This window comes from Elephantulus edwardii, unplaced genomic scaffold, assembly GCF_000299155.1.
Source record: "Elephantulus edwardii isolate Elephantulus edwardi_28Jun2011 unplaced genomic scaffold, EleEdw1.0 scaffold00141, whole genome shotgun sequence".
In the NCBI taxonomy this organism is placed as follows: Eukaryota; Metazoa; Chordata; class Mammalia; order Macroscelidea; family Macroscelididae; genus Elephantulus; species Elephantulus edwardii.
Window position 1 is genome coordinate 7,124,282 of NW_006399891.1, and position 16,993 is coordinate 7,141,274.

Sequence of the window (16,993 nt, forward strand, 5' to 3'; positions counted from 1 at the left end):
TCAAATGGTATCTCTATTTGCAACTTTTTGAGAAAGCACCATACCACCTTCCACAGTGGTTGCACCATTTTACACTTCCACCAACAGTGAAGAAGGGTGCTAGTTTCTCCACAACCTCGCCAGCATTTGTTGCTTGCTGTTCTGTTACATTTTGCTATTCTTACTGGCATTAGATGATATCTCATAGTTGTTTTGATTTGCATCTCTCTTAGAGCTAAGGATTTTGGACATTTCTTCATGTGTTTGTTAGCCATCTGAATGTCTTCTTTGGTGAAGTATCTGTTGTTCATATCCTGTGCCCATTTTTCAATTGGATTATTTACCTTTATCTTGTGGTGTAGTATCCCTTTTTAAAGACACTTGAGATTACATTTAGGATCTACTAGTAGATGAATTGCACTGGAAAAATCTGCTATCAGGGACCTTACCATACATAGTAATGAAGAGAAATTATGTTAGTCTGGAGACTAAGGTGTGCCTGATGTAGGTCACAGTCTTTGCAGTCACTTGCTATGCATCAGAAAGCCAGACAATGACAAGGGATAATAGAAGGAGAATTGATGCCTTTGATCTGTGGTGCTGGAGAAGAATATTGAATATACCATGGACTGCTAGAACAAACAGGTTCATCCTGGCGAGGGTGAAACCAGGCTGCTCCTTGAGGCAAGGACTTTGAAGCTCATGTTTGGGAGGGTGGGGCACAGAACAAGAGAGGAAGACACTGGATGAGATAGATTGACTCAGTGACTAGGGTAATGGGGATGAATGTGTCAAAGATGATGAGGTTGGCTCAGGATAGAGCAGGGTTCAGAGCTGTTGTACATAGGGTCACTATGAGTCACAAGCAACTGAACGACACTTAACAACAGGATGATCCAGGATAATCCCAGCATCTCAGTATAACCACACCTGCAAAATTCCTTTTACTGCATAAGGTAACATTCACAGGTTCAAGGACCCCCACAGAGTCACTGGTGGCTTTGAACCACCAGACAGGCATCACCTTTGAGTTAGCAGCACAACTCCCTGTGGACACCCAGAGCTCATGGATATCTTCAGAGATCACTACTCAGCCTTCCAGTGATTAAGGACTTTGTGATGGGAAGAGTAGCCCAGATTATCCAGGTGGGCCCAAAGGGAGAAGGCAAAAAAGGAAATAGAACAATGGAAGCAAACGTGAGTGAGGAGCTTCAAAGTCAGAGGAAGGGGTCATGAGCTAAGGGATAAAGTTAAAAATGAAATAAAATTTATAACCCACTGCCATGGAGTTGATTCCAACTCACAGAGACCTGTTGTTCATATCCTGTGCCCATTTTTCAGTTGGATTATTTACCTTTATCTTGTTGTGGTGCTATAGCTTTTTTCTGATATGGACTGTTGCCTATTAATGCTGTTGTCATATACAGCTTCACTTTGCATCTCACTTGTATAGAATTTATAATTTCTTTTATTTCATTTTGCCTCCTTGGATTACTCTTGTTTTGATAGTGTATATTCTTTAATAATTTTTTTGAAAAAGATGCAATTGTTTGTCTGAATTTAGACTTCTAGATTTGTGTTGTCAGGTGCCGTAAAGTCTCCTTAAATTTATAGATGAACAACAAATCTGAACTTTACTCTCTCCTGCACCATTCTCATGATCTCTTGTCATGCTGAAGTCTTTTGTGGTAGTTGCTGTGTCAATCTCCATGAGAGTTTCCTATCTTTCACAGACCTTCTGCTTTTCCCAGCATTATGTCTCTCTTTATGGACTAGATCCTCCTGAAAATGCACCCAAAATAAGTGCGACAGAGTTTCACCATCCTTGCCACTAAGAATCACTTTGGTTTCACTTTCTTTGAGACAAATTTGTTTGTTCATTTGACAGTTTATATAGTATACTCAATACTTCTACCATTACCATAAGTCAAAGGCATTAGTTCTTCAGTCTTCATAGTCATCGTCCAACTTTCAGACGTATAAAAAGCAATTGAAAATATCATGGTTTGGATCAGGCACACCTTAGTTTTGGAACTGACGTTCTTGATCTGTAGGACTTTGGAGAGGTCCCTGATAGCTGATTTCCCCACCTTAACACATCTTTGATTTCTTGACTGCTGCTCTCATGTGTGTTGATTATGGATCCAAGTAAAACAAAATTGTTGCAACTTAAACCTTTCCTTCTTCTATCATTTATTTTCTAAGTTAGGAATACTTATTTAATAATTTGAAGACATTATTTAATTGCCATTTTGCTACCTGTGTTACTACTGTTGAAGTCTACAACCATTCTAGTTTCTAGGTCAGCAGCACAGCTTACTAAGGCCTATGCCACCAGAGTGCTGATACTCTGATTGCTGACCATCTCCATTTGTTGTTATTTTCTAAATTTTTTTACCCCCTGTGGAAACTGACACTGCCTTTGTTTCTACAATATTCTTAAACTTCTTAGTGAAATACTTTGGTGTAAGTCTATTCTCATTTATTGTGTAACCTGCCTTTCAACCTGGCCATTCAGTTCTAAGAAATATCTTTGATTATTCCTGATTCCCTTCTCTCCATTGTCTGTATTTTTAAGAACTCGTGGTATTCCAATTGAAGCATCCTTGACTGAGTCTCCACTTTTCTCTCCTCTTTCTTTTCTTTAACTTTTTGGAAAATTTTCCTATCTTTAGCTTTCATTCCTTTTATTATATTCTTCATTTCTATAATTATGTGGTTTGGAGTTTTTTGAGGGGCTGAAAGTTTTCTTTATTAAGAGCAGAAGTTTGGGGTTAGGAGAACAAAACGATCACCTTCCTGCTGATAACAGCAGTGTCTGTGCCAGCTCTGGGAGCCTTGGAGTCTTTGTCACTGTCAGCTTCACTGGAATCTGAAGGTGCAGCTTCACTGCCATTCTCCTGAGTTGGGTGCTTACTGCCATTGGGGTAAGGACTGGCACTGCGGCTCCCACTCCACTGGCCACCCACTTCACTGCCACTGTCTGAATCGTTGTCACTGTGACAGGCCCGTCCTGAGTCTTCAGAGTCAGCATCGTCCTCCGAATCAGAATCACTACCAAACATCTCCTTCTCATGTCAGGCAGCCCGGGCCTCATCCTCACTGCTCTCATTTTTCACCACTGCCACTCTTGTCACTTGCCTCATTCCTGTCATCATCTTCCCCTTCGCTCTCACTGCCTGAGCTCTCATCTTCGCTGCCCTCTTTCTTACTGCTGCTGCCTTTCTCTCACTCTCATTTCTGAGCCCCCAGCTTCCTTCTCTTCTACTTCCCATCTCTTCCTCCTCCTCTTCCTCAGGCTCATGGTTCTCCAGCTGGGCCTTTCATGCCTCCTGAGCTTCTTGGTCCTTCTCATTCGTGTCCCAGTGTTTGACCACAAGGGAGCATTGGTACCAGACAGAACTCCAGCATTGGCCCGACACTTACTGAGGCAGACCCTTGTCTCCAGTTCATTGTAGCGAACTCCATCACCCTCTCGGAAGATGAAGAAGTAGTTTTCTTCATAACCCTTGCTAGCCTTGTTCTTCACGTTCCATTTGTCCTCCTGAGCAGTCTTGTAGTCATACACATCATCTGGTGTATAGTCCATCTCCTCCTCCTGATCCCTCTTTTGTTTCTTCAGTGTCTCTTCTACAGGCAAAAAGTAGGCCACAAACTGATTTCTTTCCTCGTCCATCATGTCCCTGATCATAGCCTGAAGCATCATCTCCAGTGCAGCTACACACTCACTTGTGTTCTTTGGGGCTGGGGCTGAGTCAAAGATGACCTGGGCATATGGGTTGATCCTCGTCTTAAAGTCTGGGAAGACAGACATAACCTGCACTGGTGTCACTCGTGGCTTGCTGTAATGCTGAGAGATTGACTTCTGGGCATCCTCAAATGTCTTCTCAATGGCTGTGATCTGGCTATCCCTGTCTTTATATATTTCATCCGCAGTGAATTGCTGTTTCACAGAAACTCCAATTTTCACCTCCAGCTTCTTGGAGATGCCGTAACGGTTGAACTTGGTGGAAGTGTATTGAGTCTTCCACATCAAAGGCACCATGCTGCTGGGATCTCTTAGAGCTTGTAGGAGCCTGAATCTCTACTTCCAAAAATTTCTCATCAGCCAGATCTACGGGAACATTGGGGTCAATGCAGTATATGACAGGGATGATGAGGTCATTGGTCACCCCCAGATCTGGCTTGGTCAGTAAGTCATGTTGTGCTGTTTCTCTAAGGAAGTCGCTTTGTACTAGGCAAACCGGTTCTGATCAAAAAGGTAGGTGATAAACTTGGAATCCAAGGGAATGTCAGGAAGGCTATTGCAGTACTTGACTCAGCAGACAACTCCAGGCTTTTCAGGCAGAGTCTGGTGGGAATTGGGCTGGGAAACTACCTGTGGCACCTACCTATGGCCGTCCTCTTGCTGGGCCTGGGTCTAGATAGTGGGTGCCATGGCGACAGACTGGTTTGGTGCTGCCCTCTGCAGGAGTGAATAGATTGAAATCACAATTATGTTTTTAATGTCTTTTTAGATATTTGTTCTCTTTTTATGTTGTTGTTGTTAGGTGCATTCAAATAAGCTATGATTCACAATTATTCTAAGAACAGCAGATTGAAACCTTGCCCTATCTTGCACCAGCTTCATAATCACCATTTCCGCGCCCCTCCCCCTCTTATTGTGTACTGTAGAATCAGATCTGACTGGCACAGGAGGAGATTGCCCCTTTTTCTCCAGCAGAGCATCTGGTGGATTCAAGCTGTGTGCCTTCGGGATTGCAGCTCAACTTCTTGCCACTAGGTCACCAGAGCTCCCTATACAATCACCATTCTTAAGCTCATTGTTTCTGTCATTCTTTCAGTCCGTTTCATTGAGAGGTGGTCCTCTCTTTCTCAGCCCTCTGCCTTTCCCAGCATGAAGTCTTCTTCTGAGGACTGGGTGCCTTCTGACAGTGAGACAAAATTTCACCATCTTTGCCTCTAAGAGGCACAGTGGGAGCACATCCTCCAAGTCAGACATGTTCTTTTGGCCGTCCATGGTATATTTGATACTGTTTGCCAGTATCAAAATTCAAAGGTACCAGTTTTTCTTAGTCGTTGCCCACTTTTCACATACATATGAAGCAGTTGAATAATACCATGGCTTGGGTCAGGTTCACATTAGTCTTTAAACTGCCTTCCTTACTCTTTAGTACTTTTGAGAGGTCCTTGACAGTGGGTTTCAGACAATGGATGCAACACATATTTTGATTTTTTGACTGCTACTCCCTTGGGTGTTGATTGTGAATCTAAGTAAAACTGAAATTTTTGACAACTTCAGTCTTTTCTCCATCTATCATGATGATGTCTTTTGGTCCAATTATGAAGACTTTTATTTTCTTGATTTTTGAGGTATAATCTATATTGAAGACTGTAATCTTTGATTATCTTTATTATCTGCTTCAAGTCTTCATTATCTGTATGATACAGGCTGTTGATAATAAGTATTCCTCCAATCCTCATGTTACATTCATATTCATATAGTCCAGCTTCTCTAATTGTTGAGCATATAGATTGAATAGTAGTAGTCTGTTTTTGATTCATGGATGCAGTTATTTAATGATTGTTTTGTTTTCCCTGCTTATTTTGTCCCCAATTTGTTCTTTTATCTTTAGGCTTTCCTTAGCTGTGGTGATCTGCTAGTGTTTAAATGGGAAGACAAAATTCCATCACAAGAGTAGGATTTGTTGACTTTGAAATTCATTATAGATCCAGACATTTGTGAAAGATATTTATATCACTTTTTTTTTGAGATGGTTAGATTTCTTAGAAAAGAATCTTCTGATCTCTATTGTGGTATGCTGGCTGCCACTGGTGGGTACAGAGGGCTGCAGGTGAGGAAGAAATAGTCATAGCAGAGAGAGAGCTACCTTGTAGAGTTAGGCTATAAATCTTTTCAGAAGCAGCCTGATATATTTCTCCTGCAGAGCAGCTGGTGAGTTCAGCCAAATTGTAGGCATTTTCATACATCATGTTGTGTACACTTGAGTCAGAACTGACCCATAGCTAACCCTCCAGAGAGTTTTCAGGGGCAGTAATTGAACAGGAGGAGATTGCTGATCCTTCTCCCACAGAGCAGCTGGTGTATTAGAACCATGTAACTTCAGAATTGCACTGCAAATTCTTACCACTGGGCCACCAGAACTCCCTCAAATTTACCTCCCATACACCCTTCCTTAGTTAGCCCTTGGAGTTTGTGTTCCACCAAAATAAGTATAAACAAGAATCTGGGAAAAGGCATTCTTGAGGAAACTAGGGACCTGACTCAGAAGTAGTCCAGTTGTGCTGCCATGCTAGAGAGCAAGCACTCCAGACTAAAGTTGGAGAAGGGTATGCCAGAGGCAGCTCTTCAGGAAGAAGGGAACATTCTTGGTAGTGTTTGCGTTTTACTACATAAAATTTTATCAAGGCATTTTCTTTTAGAATGCTTAGAATTTAGAATTAGTGATATAAGTAGGAAAAAACCAAGAAAACACCTCTTCCTTCCCTACACACCAACAACAACAACAAAAAAGAAATCGTTTTTAACTCCAGAATAGATTAAGTCAAATAAGAAAGGAAACTATAATACATTTTTTGACACAGTTGTGAATGGTACTTACACTGTAATAATTAATTATTGAAAATCCTCCCCCTTAGGGGAGCTCTGGTGGCCTAGTGGCAAGAAGCTGCATTGCAATCCCAGAGGTGCACGGTTCGAATCCACCAGATGCTCTGCCGGGGAAGGAGGGACAATCTCCTCCTGTACCAGTCAGATCTGATTTGACAGTACATACACGCACACACACAAATAATAAAATTTAAAAAAAAAAAAGAAAAGAAAATCCTCCCCCCTAAAAAAGTGATATGCTTATTTTGAAACAATACAATTGTAAGGAAGGAAAAGCATATATAAAGGTGACCTAAATCCTGACCAGTAATGGGAAGTTAATCAATGACATATGGAATTCATAAGTCAAGACATTTAAGAACATAGGCCACAGCGAGCTCTGGTGGCCTAGTAGCAAGAAGCTGCACTGCAATCCCAGAGGTGCGCAGTTCAAATCCACCAGATGCTGTGCTGGAGAAGGAGGAACAGTCTCCTCCTGTACTACTCCTTTTTAAATGAATCTAAAATATCATTGACTATCTAATGTCCTGATATTTTATGTACTTCTGGGAAAGAAAAAATGCCAGATAAATTAACATGCAACTTATTCAGAGAGATTAAAATATAAACAGTCCATTTAAGAATCAGTGAAATGTTGTCTTTACCCTACTTTGGTTAAAATTTACAAATCTGAATGCATTCTTTTATTGTGATCCTCATTTTCTTCTCTGAAATCAATCTTCTTATGTGTACATATGCTTTCTGACTGTTGCTCTCAGTCAGTCAGTTTTTAGTCATAAGGAAAATGTGTAAAGAGGCAGCTGTCCTGCAGAGTCATACCTGCCTTAACACATGTGGCTTTCATAATGGGGGGAGAGAGAAGAGGCCTGCTCTGGGCCTTGGAGAGGCCTTGCTATGTCCTCTTTCCTGAAAGGGCATTACAGATCTTGCTTAGTAGGCGCTGATGCTGGGCATCTCATTTTCTGGTCATCATCCACCTATCCATCCCTATAGGCCTTTGTCGCCATTGGAGGCTTAATGGCCATGTTGACTTGGGCATCTAGTGCTCCAAGGAGGTAGCTACTGTCATCCATGGGGCCATTATCCTGGCCAAGCTCTCCATTGTCCGTATGTGGTGTGGCTACTGGGGGAACAAAATTGGCAAGCCTCACATTGTTCCCTGCAAGGTGACTGGGCACTGTGGCTGTATGTTGGTGTGTCTGATCCCTGCACCCTAATTGTCTTGGTCCTTGTACCCAAGAAGCTGCTGCTGATGGCTGGAATTGATGACGGCTGCATCTCAGCCAGGGGCTGTACATCTACCCTCGGCAACTTCACCAGGGTCATCACCTTTGATGCCCTCTCCAAGACCTACAGCTTCTTGATTCCCCAACCTCTGGAAAGAGACTGTGTTCAAGTCTCCCTACCCGGAATTCACTGACCATCCTGTAAAGACTCACACCAGATTTCCGTGTAGAGGACCCAGGCTCCAGCTGTGGCCACTGCATAATAGATTTTGTGTAAGAAATAAAGTGAAATTAAGTTTAAAAAAAAGCAGCTGTCACCATTAGCAAAATGACCACAGGTGGAACAAACCTGCTAGTTACAGAAGCAGTAAACCGAAATGAAGAGTTTCTGCTAGGGAAGTGACCTTATATTTTCTCCATGCCTCAATACCCCATTTCAACATCTGAAAATTATAAGCATTCTAGAACAGTTACATAGGATGAGGCATTTATTTTTACCCTGAAACCATGTAGTGCTGTTAGTATAGTTTTGGTTTTCTCTGTAAACTATGGAACATGAAGATAAAATTCTCTGTGGTTACTAATTACTTAAAAATATGGAAAGTATACTGTCTAAAAGAAAGGTTATACTTGAGCAAGCATATCTTAGTGCTGTATTACTTAGATGAAAAGTAATCAAGAACAGAAAGAAAAACATAAATATCACAACTTCACTCTCTTACTGCCATGAACTTGGAACTTTGACCCATAGCTGACCCTCGGGTTCCTTTCAGAAGCTGTAAATTGCATGGGAGGAGATTGCCTGTCTTCTCCCGTAGAGCCATGGGTAGATTCAGAGTATTTGCCTTTGCTCTCTGTCTGCTTTTGGGTATGTCTGATTTTTTTTTTTAAATATCCTTTTATCATGTAAGAAAAATATCCTGAGCTTTCATGTAATTTAATGGTTTGGAAGCATGATAGGGAGTTGCCCTGCCAACTCAAAGTGGGCTCTCTTCTTTCTGATCTTAAGCTCTGCTGTGATATACACTGTTGTGTTTCTGGTTGTGTGCCTTTGAGTTGTAAATGACCCAAAGCTAATCCTTCGATGAGTTTTCAGAAACAGTAAATCCCACACGAGGAGATTGCCCATCCTTCTACAAAGATTAGCTGGTTGAATTGAACTGTGTGCTTTTGGGGATTGCAGAAGAGCTTCTTACCACCAAGGCACCAGAATGCCTTATCTTAGTGTATGTCTCGTCCATGACATACATTCTTAGAAGTGGAGTTGTGGACCATATTACAGAAATCTTTAGATAAATCTTAAACTATTGGGGGGGGGGGGAATAGAGAACTAGGTTTGAGTGTTTTAGCACTATTTCTGGGCTAGTGATGAATTAGAACTCTGAATCTTTGATAGAAGACCTTGAGTCAGCATTCAACTACCTGACAGTTTCCAAATCTCCTTATTTGGTTATTATTGCTCCATGGAAAAGTATTTTCTTGGGGGTTGTTATGTGTAGTTTATATTCCATTTTGAGGCTATGTATCAATTTTTTTTTAATTTTTTTTTTTTTTATTTTATTATTTTTGTGTGCGTGTACCGTCAAATCAGATCTGACTGGTACAGGAGGAGATTGCCCCTCCTTCCCCGGCAGAGCATCTGGTGTATTCGAACCGCGCACCTCTGGAACTGTAGTTGCAGCTTCTTGCCACTAGGCCACCTGGACTCCCCTATGTATCAATTTTTACTGAAGAAATTTTTATTATAGTTCCATATAACTTGATGCAGTCTGTTTCAGATATAACCTATAGCTATGTAATAGGAAAAGTTATTTTTTTAATATACTGTTGTTGTCTACCACCAAGTTGGAATCAACTCATAGCTGATGTTCTAGTGGGTTTTCAGATACAGTAAGTTTTATGGAAAGAGATAGATTGCCAATCTTTCTCCTAAGGAGCAACTAACTTGGGGATTTGAACTTTGTGCCTTTGGATTGACAATGCAGCTCCTTACCACTAATCCACAAGAGTTCCTTCTTTATATACTAGGACTGTTTAATAATTGGGCCGTGGTGACTCTGCCTTGCTCACTGTTAAGCTTCCTTAAGGGCTGACACTCAGTTGATCCTCATTAAGTATTTGATTGAATGAATAAAACTTGCATTTCTTGATTTTCATTGCTTCTGTAGGTGGAAGACATTAGAAACTCATGATGTTGTAATAGAGTGTGCCAAAATCTCTCTGGACCCTACAGAAGCCTCCTATGAAGATGGCTATTCTGTGTCTCACCAAATCTCTGCACACTTTCCTCATCATTCAGCTGATGTCACCGCCAGCCCTTATGTTGACACACAGAATAGCTATGGTAAAAAGTCACTTTGGTACTTATCTGCTTTACAACTTTGTCTCTGGACAATTTTTTTTGTTGTTTTAATTATTGGCTTTATTTTCCTTTCCTAGAGTAAGACTTAGCTCAGGTCTGCACATAATTTTCCAAATATTAACAGTTTTATCTTGCCACCATTTTTCCCTAGTTAACTCTATTTCTGGTGTTGGAAAGAATTCCAAATTATGAGTACCATACTCTTGATTTCCTACCTGATAATAAGGCCAACAGACTTTGAAAATGTGTCTTCAACACATTAAGAGAAAAGAATGAACTCAAGTATTTGACATATTGGCCCTAACTCATAAAGGAATCTTTTCATTTACCAAATGCAGTATCTGTCTGTAGGATTGCCAGAGTTCTAGTGAATCAGGGAAATTTAGAATTTGATTCATTTTCAGTTTAAAATTTAAGCTTTATTCATAGGCAGCACCTATTGATGTTATGTTTCAGATTATGTTTAATGAGAAATCAAATATTACTGAACTTTATTTCAAAAACCTTTTTAATATTGTTTATTTGTTCAGGAAGGCACTTAGACATGTTAAATATAAATAATTCAATATTATTAATGATCTAAAGAGCACTGATTTCTTATCAAAGCGATCTAAAATCATGCATTAATGTAGTGTGTTCTCGCCCTTTATTTTAGGGAGTGCTGCTTCCACCCCTTACTCCACTTCTTGGCTGACGTCACATACGCCAGGGCAGCTACCTCAGACTCGGAGTTCCCCATCAACACGGCCGATAACTGAGCCACCACAAGTATGATGTAAAACTGTGTGACTTCTCTCTTTGCTATGTGGGGAAGCTGACTGTGTGGTTCAGGACTTAGGATGTGATTGGAAAAAGCTCACATTGCTCATTTGTTAGTAGCAAATGATCAGTATTAAGAATAAATTATTTTACTACATGAGTTCATTCTGTAGGGTAGACTTAGAAAAAGATTATTTGTCTCTGATAAAGTTTCTTAGATTCCTTTTTTTAGTTGGAAGGACTAATACTCATGGATGTGAACATCCACCTTGTGGATGACTTGGGACAGAGCACTGGTGGCATTGTATTCATCAGACTACTGACTTAAAGCTTGGTTTTCAGCTCCTTTCATTTGCTGTGAATCAGAATCGACTTGACAGTCATGAGTTTGAACGGTGGGGGGGTGGTGACTTAGTACTTTATTTAATGTATATTAATAACTTCATAGGCTTCTCTTTGGAGCCCATCTGTGACTTGTGGGATGACCACTCCTCCAACTTCTCCTGGAAATGCCCCACCTGAGTTGTCACACCCTTACAGTAAAGTCTTTGGTACAACTGGTATGTATGTATGTTGGATTTGTTTGATTGCTCTTGGATTGATTTTTGTGATAGAAGCAACTGTCTCTTAGGTCTTTAGTGAATTTGGGAGCCACTTGTAGAGATACACCTTACTTATCTATTTGAGCACTTCATACTTTCACAAAATGTAATATAAACCTTTTTTTAAAAACTAACAAACAAGAACAAAACAAACTTATCTGTCATATGTTGTAGAGTTGGCTCCAACTTAACAGCAACTATGCCTGTGTGCAACAGAACTAGATCCTGCCTCATCTGCCACCTCACAGTCTGTTACACTCAAGACCATTGTTGTAGTCTCTGTGTCAGTTCATCTCCCTGAGGATCTTCCTCTCTTTCATTTTTCTTTCTACTTTTGTAAGCATAATGTCCTTTTCTAAAGACGGCTCACGCTCCCAGTAACACATCCAAAGTATGTGAGCCTTAATTCTCACCATCATTGCCTTTAAGCAGCAGTTTGGCTGCACTTATTCCAAGACAGATTTGTTTGTTCTATGGCAATATTTTTCACCACCCTCACAATTAGAAAAGCATTAATATTTCAGTCTTTCTTACTCATTGTCCAGCTTTCCCATGCATATGAAGCAATAGAGCATATTGTGTTTTGGTTCAGGTGCACCTTCATATTTAAAATGAAATCCTTGCTGATCTAGGTCCCCAGAAAGTTAACTGTAGGAGCTTTATTAGTAACAGGCTGAAAAAAAACCCCTAAAAATTGTTAAAACGGTTAGGTTATGTATATATTCTGCCCTTATATCTTAGCAGGTGGAAAAGGAACCCCTCTGGGAACCCCAGCGACCTCTCCTCCTCCTGCCCCCCTCTGTCACTCAGATGACTATGTGCACATTTCACTCCCACAGGCCACAGCCACATCCATCAAGAGGGTAGGTGCCAGCCCAAATGCTATTCTTCTGTCCGAACATTTGCTTGATGCCTTTTTGTAACAGCTAATTATGCCAGATTTTTTTTTACCTAAAATGTGATGGGTTTGAATCAGAACGATTGAGAATAGGCTGACCAGTAGATCTCAATATGTAGTCTGCAGAAAACTGGGATTTTTTTTTAAAGTCTTTTAGGAAATTTATAGTGTCAGAAATTTTTCCATAGAAATATTAAGCTATTTTTAACCCTTTTTACTTTACTAATATTTACACTGATAGTACAGAAATGACGGTGGGTAAATTGACTGGTTTCTTAGCATGAGTCAAGATAGGCACCATACTGTCTTAGTATTTATTGTCTTAGGTTTTATAGTCTGTTCTGCTAATTTAAAAAGAGAAGAGAGATCAAAACAACTATGAGATATCATCTCACTCCAGTAACAATAGCAGAGTTCAGCAGAGCAGCACACAACAAATGCAGCAGAGATTGTGGAGAAATTGGAACCCTTATTCATTGTTTGTGGGAGTGTAAAATGGTGTAACCACTCCCTAAGGCAGTATGGTGCTTTCTCAGAAAGTTGGAAATAGATACTATTTTACTCAGTAATTACACTACTGGGAATATACCCTAAAGAAACCAGAACTGCCACCCAAACAGATATATGCACACCATGTTTATTGCCACGTTGTTCACAATAACAAAGAGATGGAAGCAACCCAAGGGCCCATCAACAAATGAATGGATAGAGAAGCTGTGGTATATTATTCATACAGTGGAATACTACACAGCACAGAAAAACACAAAACTCACAAAATATACAAAATGGGTAACCCTGGAGAAAATTATGCTGAGTGTAATATCTCAATTTAAAAAGGATAAATATTGCATAATGTCACTGTTATAAAATAGGACTGACATGAAAGTTGGGGAGAAACTAAGAAAAGAGGTGATAAATAATGCACACTATATTAAAGTAGATGAGAGAAAGAAGTGTCTAAAAGAAATATATGATTAGGTATTATTTGCATGACAACAATCCAGAATAAGAGATGTATAACAGAGTGGACTGGAGGCTTGGAGGGAGGAAATTGTACAAGAGTGACAGAATCTTTAAGGAGAAAAGTGAACTGGGGTGGGGTAAGGAGGAAAATGTGCAATAGTGAATGAATGGAAATCCAAGTTTTCTCTAACCTTTGTTAAAATATCAATTAAAAAAAAAGAGGAAGGGGGAATCCCTGTGTATAAATTATTGGCCTTATTAAATTATATTATTTAATATATTTAATATTTTATGTAAGTATGCATTTACACTGCATATAAAGTGTAACAGTAATCGTAAGCACTCATGCAATACCCATTTTATTTGAAAGACAAACTAACTAACAAAATAAAATTATTCAGACTTAGATTTTTGGCTGAAATGATGAAGTGATTTTTGTCTTTGCAAGATAAACAACTGATAGTATTTGTTGCCAATGAGAAAATTCAACTTGTAGGTGAAAATTAAGATAATTAAAACTTGTATGTGATTGTGAGCTTGATCGTATCCCAAGAATTTTCTGTTGAGATTGGAAAGTCTTGGGAACTTTAGTTAATAATTTATGATTTATAAAGAAATGTGCCAGTATTTGTGTAATTTACACAACTTTAGTGAACCAGCATTTTCCATATGATCAATGTATGATGTTACAGGATACTACATCTGTAAAAGGTGTATTCAAAATGTAAGATGTTTGTTGTTAATGTCGTGAAGTCACCTTCAACTCCTAGCAACCTGATATATAAAACACAATGTGACTCAGTTCTGTGCCATTAGTGACTCAGTTCTGTGCCATTATTGGTGTGTTTGAGTACATCGGCTACAATTTGTAAAGTGCAGATTGGTGAATTTTAATCCAGTGAAAACTGATGGAGTTTCAAATATTATCACTAACCTTTAAGAAACTTTCATTTATTGAATTTTAATGAAGCATCAAAGAAGGTAATTTGAACAGTAATATTATTTGAAGACTGTTAACGAACTCTTAATTTTCACAACAACATACTGATAGGGTGTCAGGTTTTCTTTATATGCTTGAATCAGGAAAACATATTGCAATAGTTTGTATACGGAAACAGATAAGAGACTCCAGCTTTCTTCTGTTAAGCCAGATACAAATGAGATCTGCACAATGTCAGTTTTTACTCCTCTAAATTTATTTTGGTTTGAAAAAAATTTATTTTTTATAAAATGTATGTTATTTATATGAACATGTGTTATTTAATGTGACTTTAATAAATACATTAAACACATCTTAATTTTAGCTTTTAATCCAGGAATAGTCTTGTTGTTATTGTTGTTGTTGTTATGTGCCGTCGAGTCGCTTGTGACTCATAACGACCCTATGTACAACAGCCCTAAACTCTGCTCTGTCCTGTGCCAGGTGCACTGTCTCTGACACTCCCATCCCTATTACCCCAGTCACTGAATCAATCCACCTCATAGAGGGCCTTCCCCTCCTGGGCTGTCCCTCCACCCTCAGGAATAGCCTACATTTAGATATAACCTGTATAAACCAAAACATCTGGTGTTCTTAATGGTTTTTAATATTACGTAGGCATTCTGAGAACAGAGCATTGCTGCGATAATCATTAAATCTCTTTTTTAACATATTTAAAAAATTAGAATATTTAAGAGGCTTCTTTTACACCACAGTATATGTATGAAATATTTTGCCTTATGATGCAATTGATACTTATCTTTTTAGGAAGAGAGAACAGATTCTACAAGGCCGTGTCTGCAAAGACAGCTTCATCGACCCAATGAGAGAGGAATAGGTAAAATCTCTGTGGGATTTTGTTGGTCTCCTGTTTTATATGCTTGTAGGTAAAACGTTAAGTGGAAACAAACAAATTCTGCAGCCAATAAATTTTAAAAACCTAGATATGGTGAAATAAGTAATTGATTCTTCAGGGCCAACCTAACACTAAGAAAAAAATCTTTTTAATTACTGCGGTAAAATGCCTACACGAGTTTTTGATCTATGAAATTATATGGTTTTATCAATTCTGTGAGACGTTAGGAAAACAATCTGAGGTTTATTTTCCTTGGCCTTACTTTTTTGATACCTTTAATTAGGTTAAATTCCTTAGATGATACAAATTACTGAGCACTGAACTACTAACTAGAAGATTGGGGATTCAGAAGTACCTCTGTAAAAAGGCCTAGCAATCAGCTTATGAAAGGTCACAGTCTAGAAAACCCTAGTAAGTGCACTTTTACTCTGCACACACACAGTAGCCACAGTCAGAAATGATTCAGCAGCAGTGGATTTTTAAAGTTATGACGTACTTCTAATATCTTGGCCCCTGGAAAAAGTCAATTTAGCCTTTTCTAGTCAGTGGGCAGAATTTTTTCTCAATTAACAGGTGTATTTATTTAACTTGAGTTGTCTTTGTTCCTCTTTAGAAGAGACACCTGGCAGCAAAAGTTCTGTCACCTTAAGTGATCTTCCAAGGTTTTTAGGTGTTCTGGCCTCTGAAGATGATAGTATTGAAAAAGATAAAGAAGAAGGTAATGTATGTAGGATTCTGTGCTTGTAAAAGTGGTGTAAGATGAGTACATTTAATTCTCATTTTGCCATAAAATTAGGATTTAGTGTCTTGCTTGTATTTTCTTCCCTTATTGGAAAAATGAGTGTTTTGTTCCAGGCCCAATGCAAGTAAAGGACTTTTTATTTATGCTTTGGGTGACATTGGCATATAGCGTCCTACAAACCCAAACCACCTAGCCTTATCCAGATTGAATATTTGATAAATTTATTATTTTTCTTGTTTCCTTTCCTTCTCTCAGCTGCAATATCTAAAGAACTTTCTGAGATCACTACAACAGATCGTGAGCCTGTGGTTCCTCGAGGCGGGTTTGACTCTCCTTTCTACCGAGACAGTCTCCCAGGTTCTCAGCGGAAGACCCATTCAGCAGCTTCTGGTGCACAAAGCTCTAATGTGAACCCTGAGCCTTTAAACTCCTCCCTGGACAAGCCTGGGCCTGACACACCAAAGCAAGCCTTTACTCCCATAGACCTGCCCTATGGAGGTGCTGATGAAAGCCCTGTTGGAACCAGGGAACAGCAGACTTCTTTGGAATCAAACATCCTCACACCTAGCCCTTGTAAAATTCCACCTCAGAGGGGAGTGGGGTTTGGAAGTGGGAAGCTTCCTCCATATGATCATCTTTTTGAGGTGGCATTGCCAAAGACTGCCTATCATTTTGTCAACAAGAAGACCGGGGAACTGTTAAAAAAAGCAAAAGGAAACACAGAGGAAGATTATGTGCCCTCTACCTCCCCAATGGAAGTACTGGATAGACTAATACAACAGGGAGCAGATGCACACACCAAGGAGCTTAACAAGTAAGTATTGTGAGGCTGTTCCCTTTCTATTAAAAGACCCAGTTTTGTTATAAAATAGAGAAAGTATGAGGATGGGAATAACAATTCATTTTCATGGTTTCATCAAGTAGCAACCATTTTTCTTTTTTTTTTTCCCCATTTCTCATCCTGTTTTGTCATATTCCCTTCTAGTTTGTCGTTTT

At 39.4% G+C, this 16,993-nt stretch overlaps 1 protein-coding gene and 1 pseudogene across 2 annotated transcripts in view; one reads left to right on the plus strand and one right to left on the minus strand.

Annotated features, from left to right (window-relative positions):
• The window catches only part of TSC1 (tuberous sclerosis 1), an 85,787-nt gene that overhangs the window by 56,332 nt on the left and 12,462 nt on the right, over positions 1-16,993 (plus strand). The window contains exons 8-14 of one of the 2 annotated variants that reach the window (XM_006894412.1): positions 10,005-10,180; positions 10,854-10,966; positions 11,406-11,517; positions 12,301-12,422; positions 15,168-15,237; positions 15,869-15,973; positions 16,253-16,811. In XM_006894412.1, the coding sequence (XP_006894474.1) occupies positions 10,005-10,180; positions 10,854-10,966; positions 11,406-11,517; positions 12,301-12,422; positions 15,168-15,237; positions 15,869-15,973; positions 16,253-16,811 (1,257 nt within the window). The remainder of the gene's footprint in view (positions 1-10,004; positions 10,181-10,853; positions 10,967-11,405; positions 11,518-12,300; positions 12,423-15,167; positions 15,238-15,868; positions 15,974-16,252; positions 16,812-16,993) is intronic. The other variant, XM_006894411.1, reaches the window with a different exon arrangement.
• On the minus strand, positions 2,754-4,417 carry LOC102848851 (annotated as a pseudogene).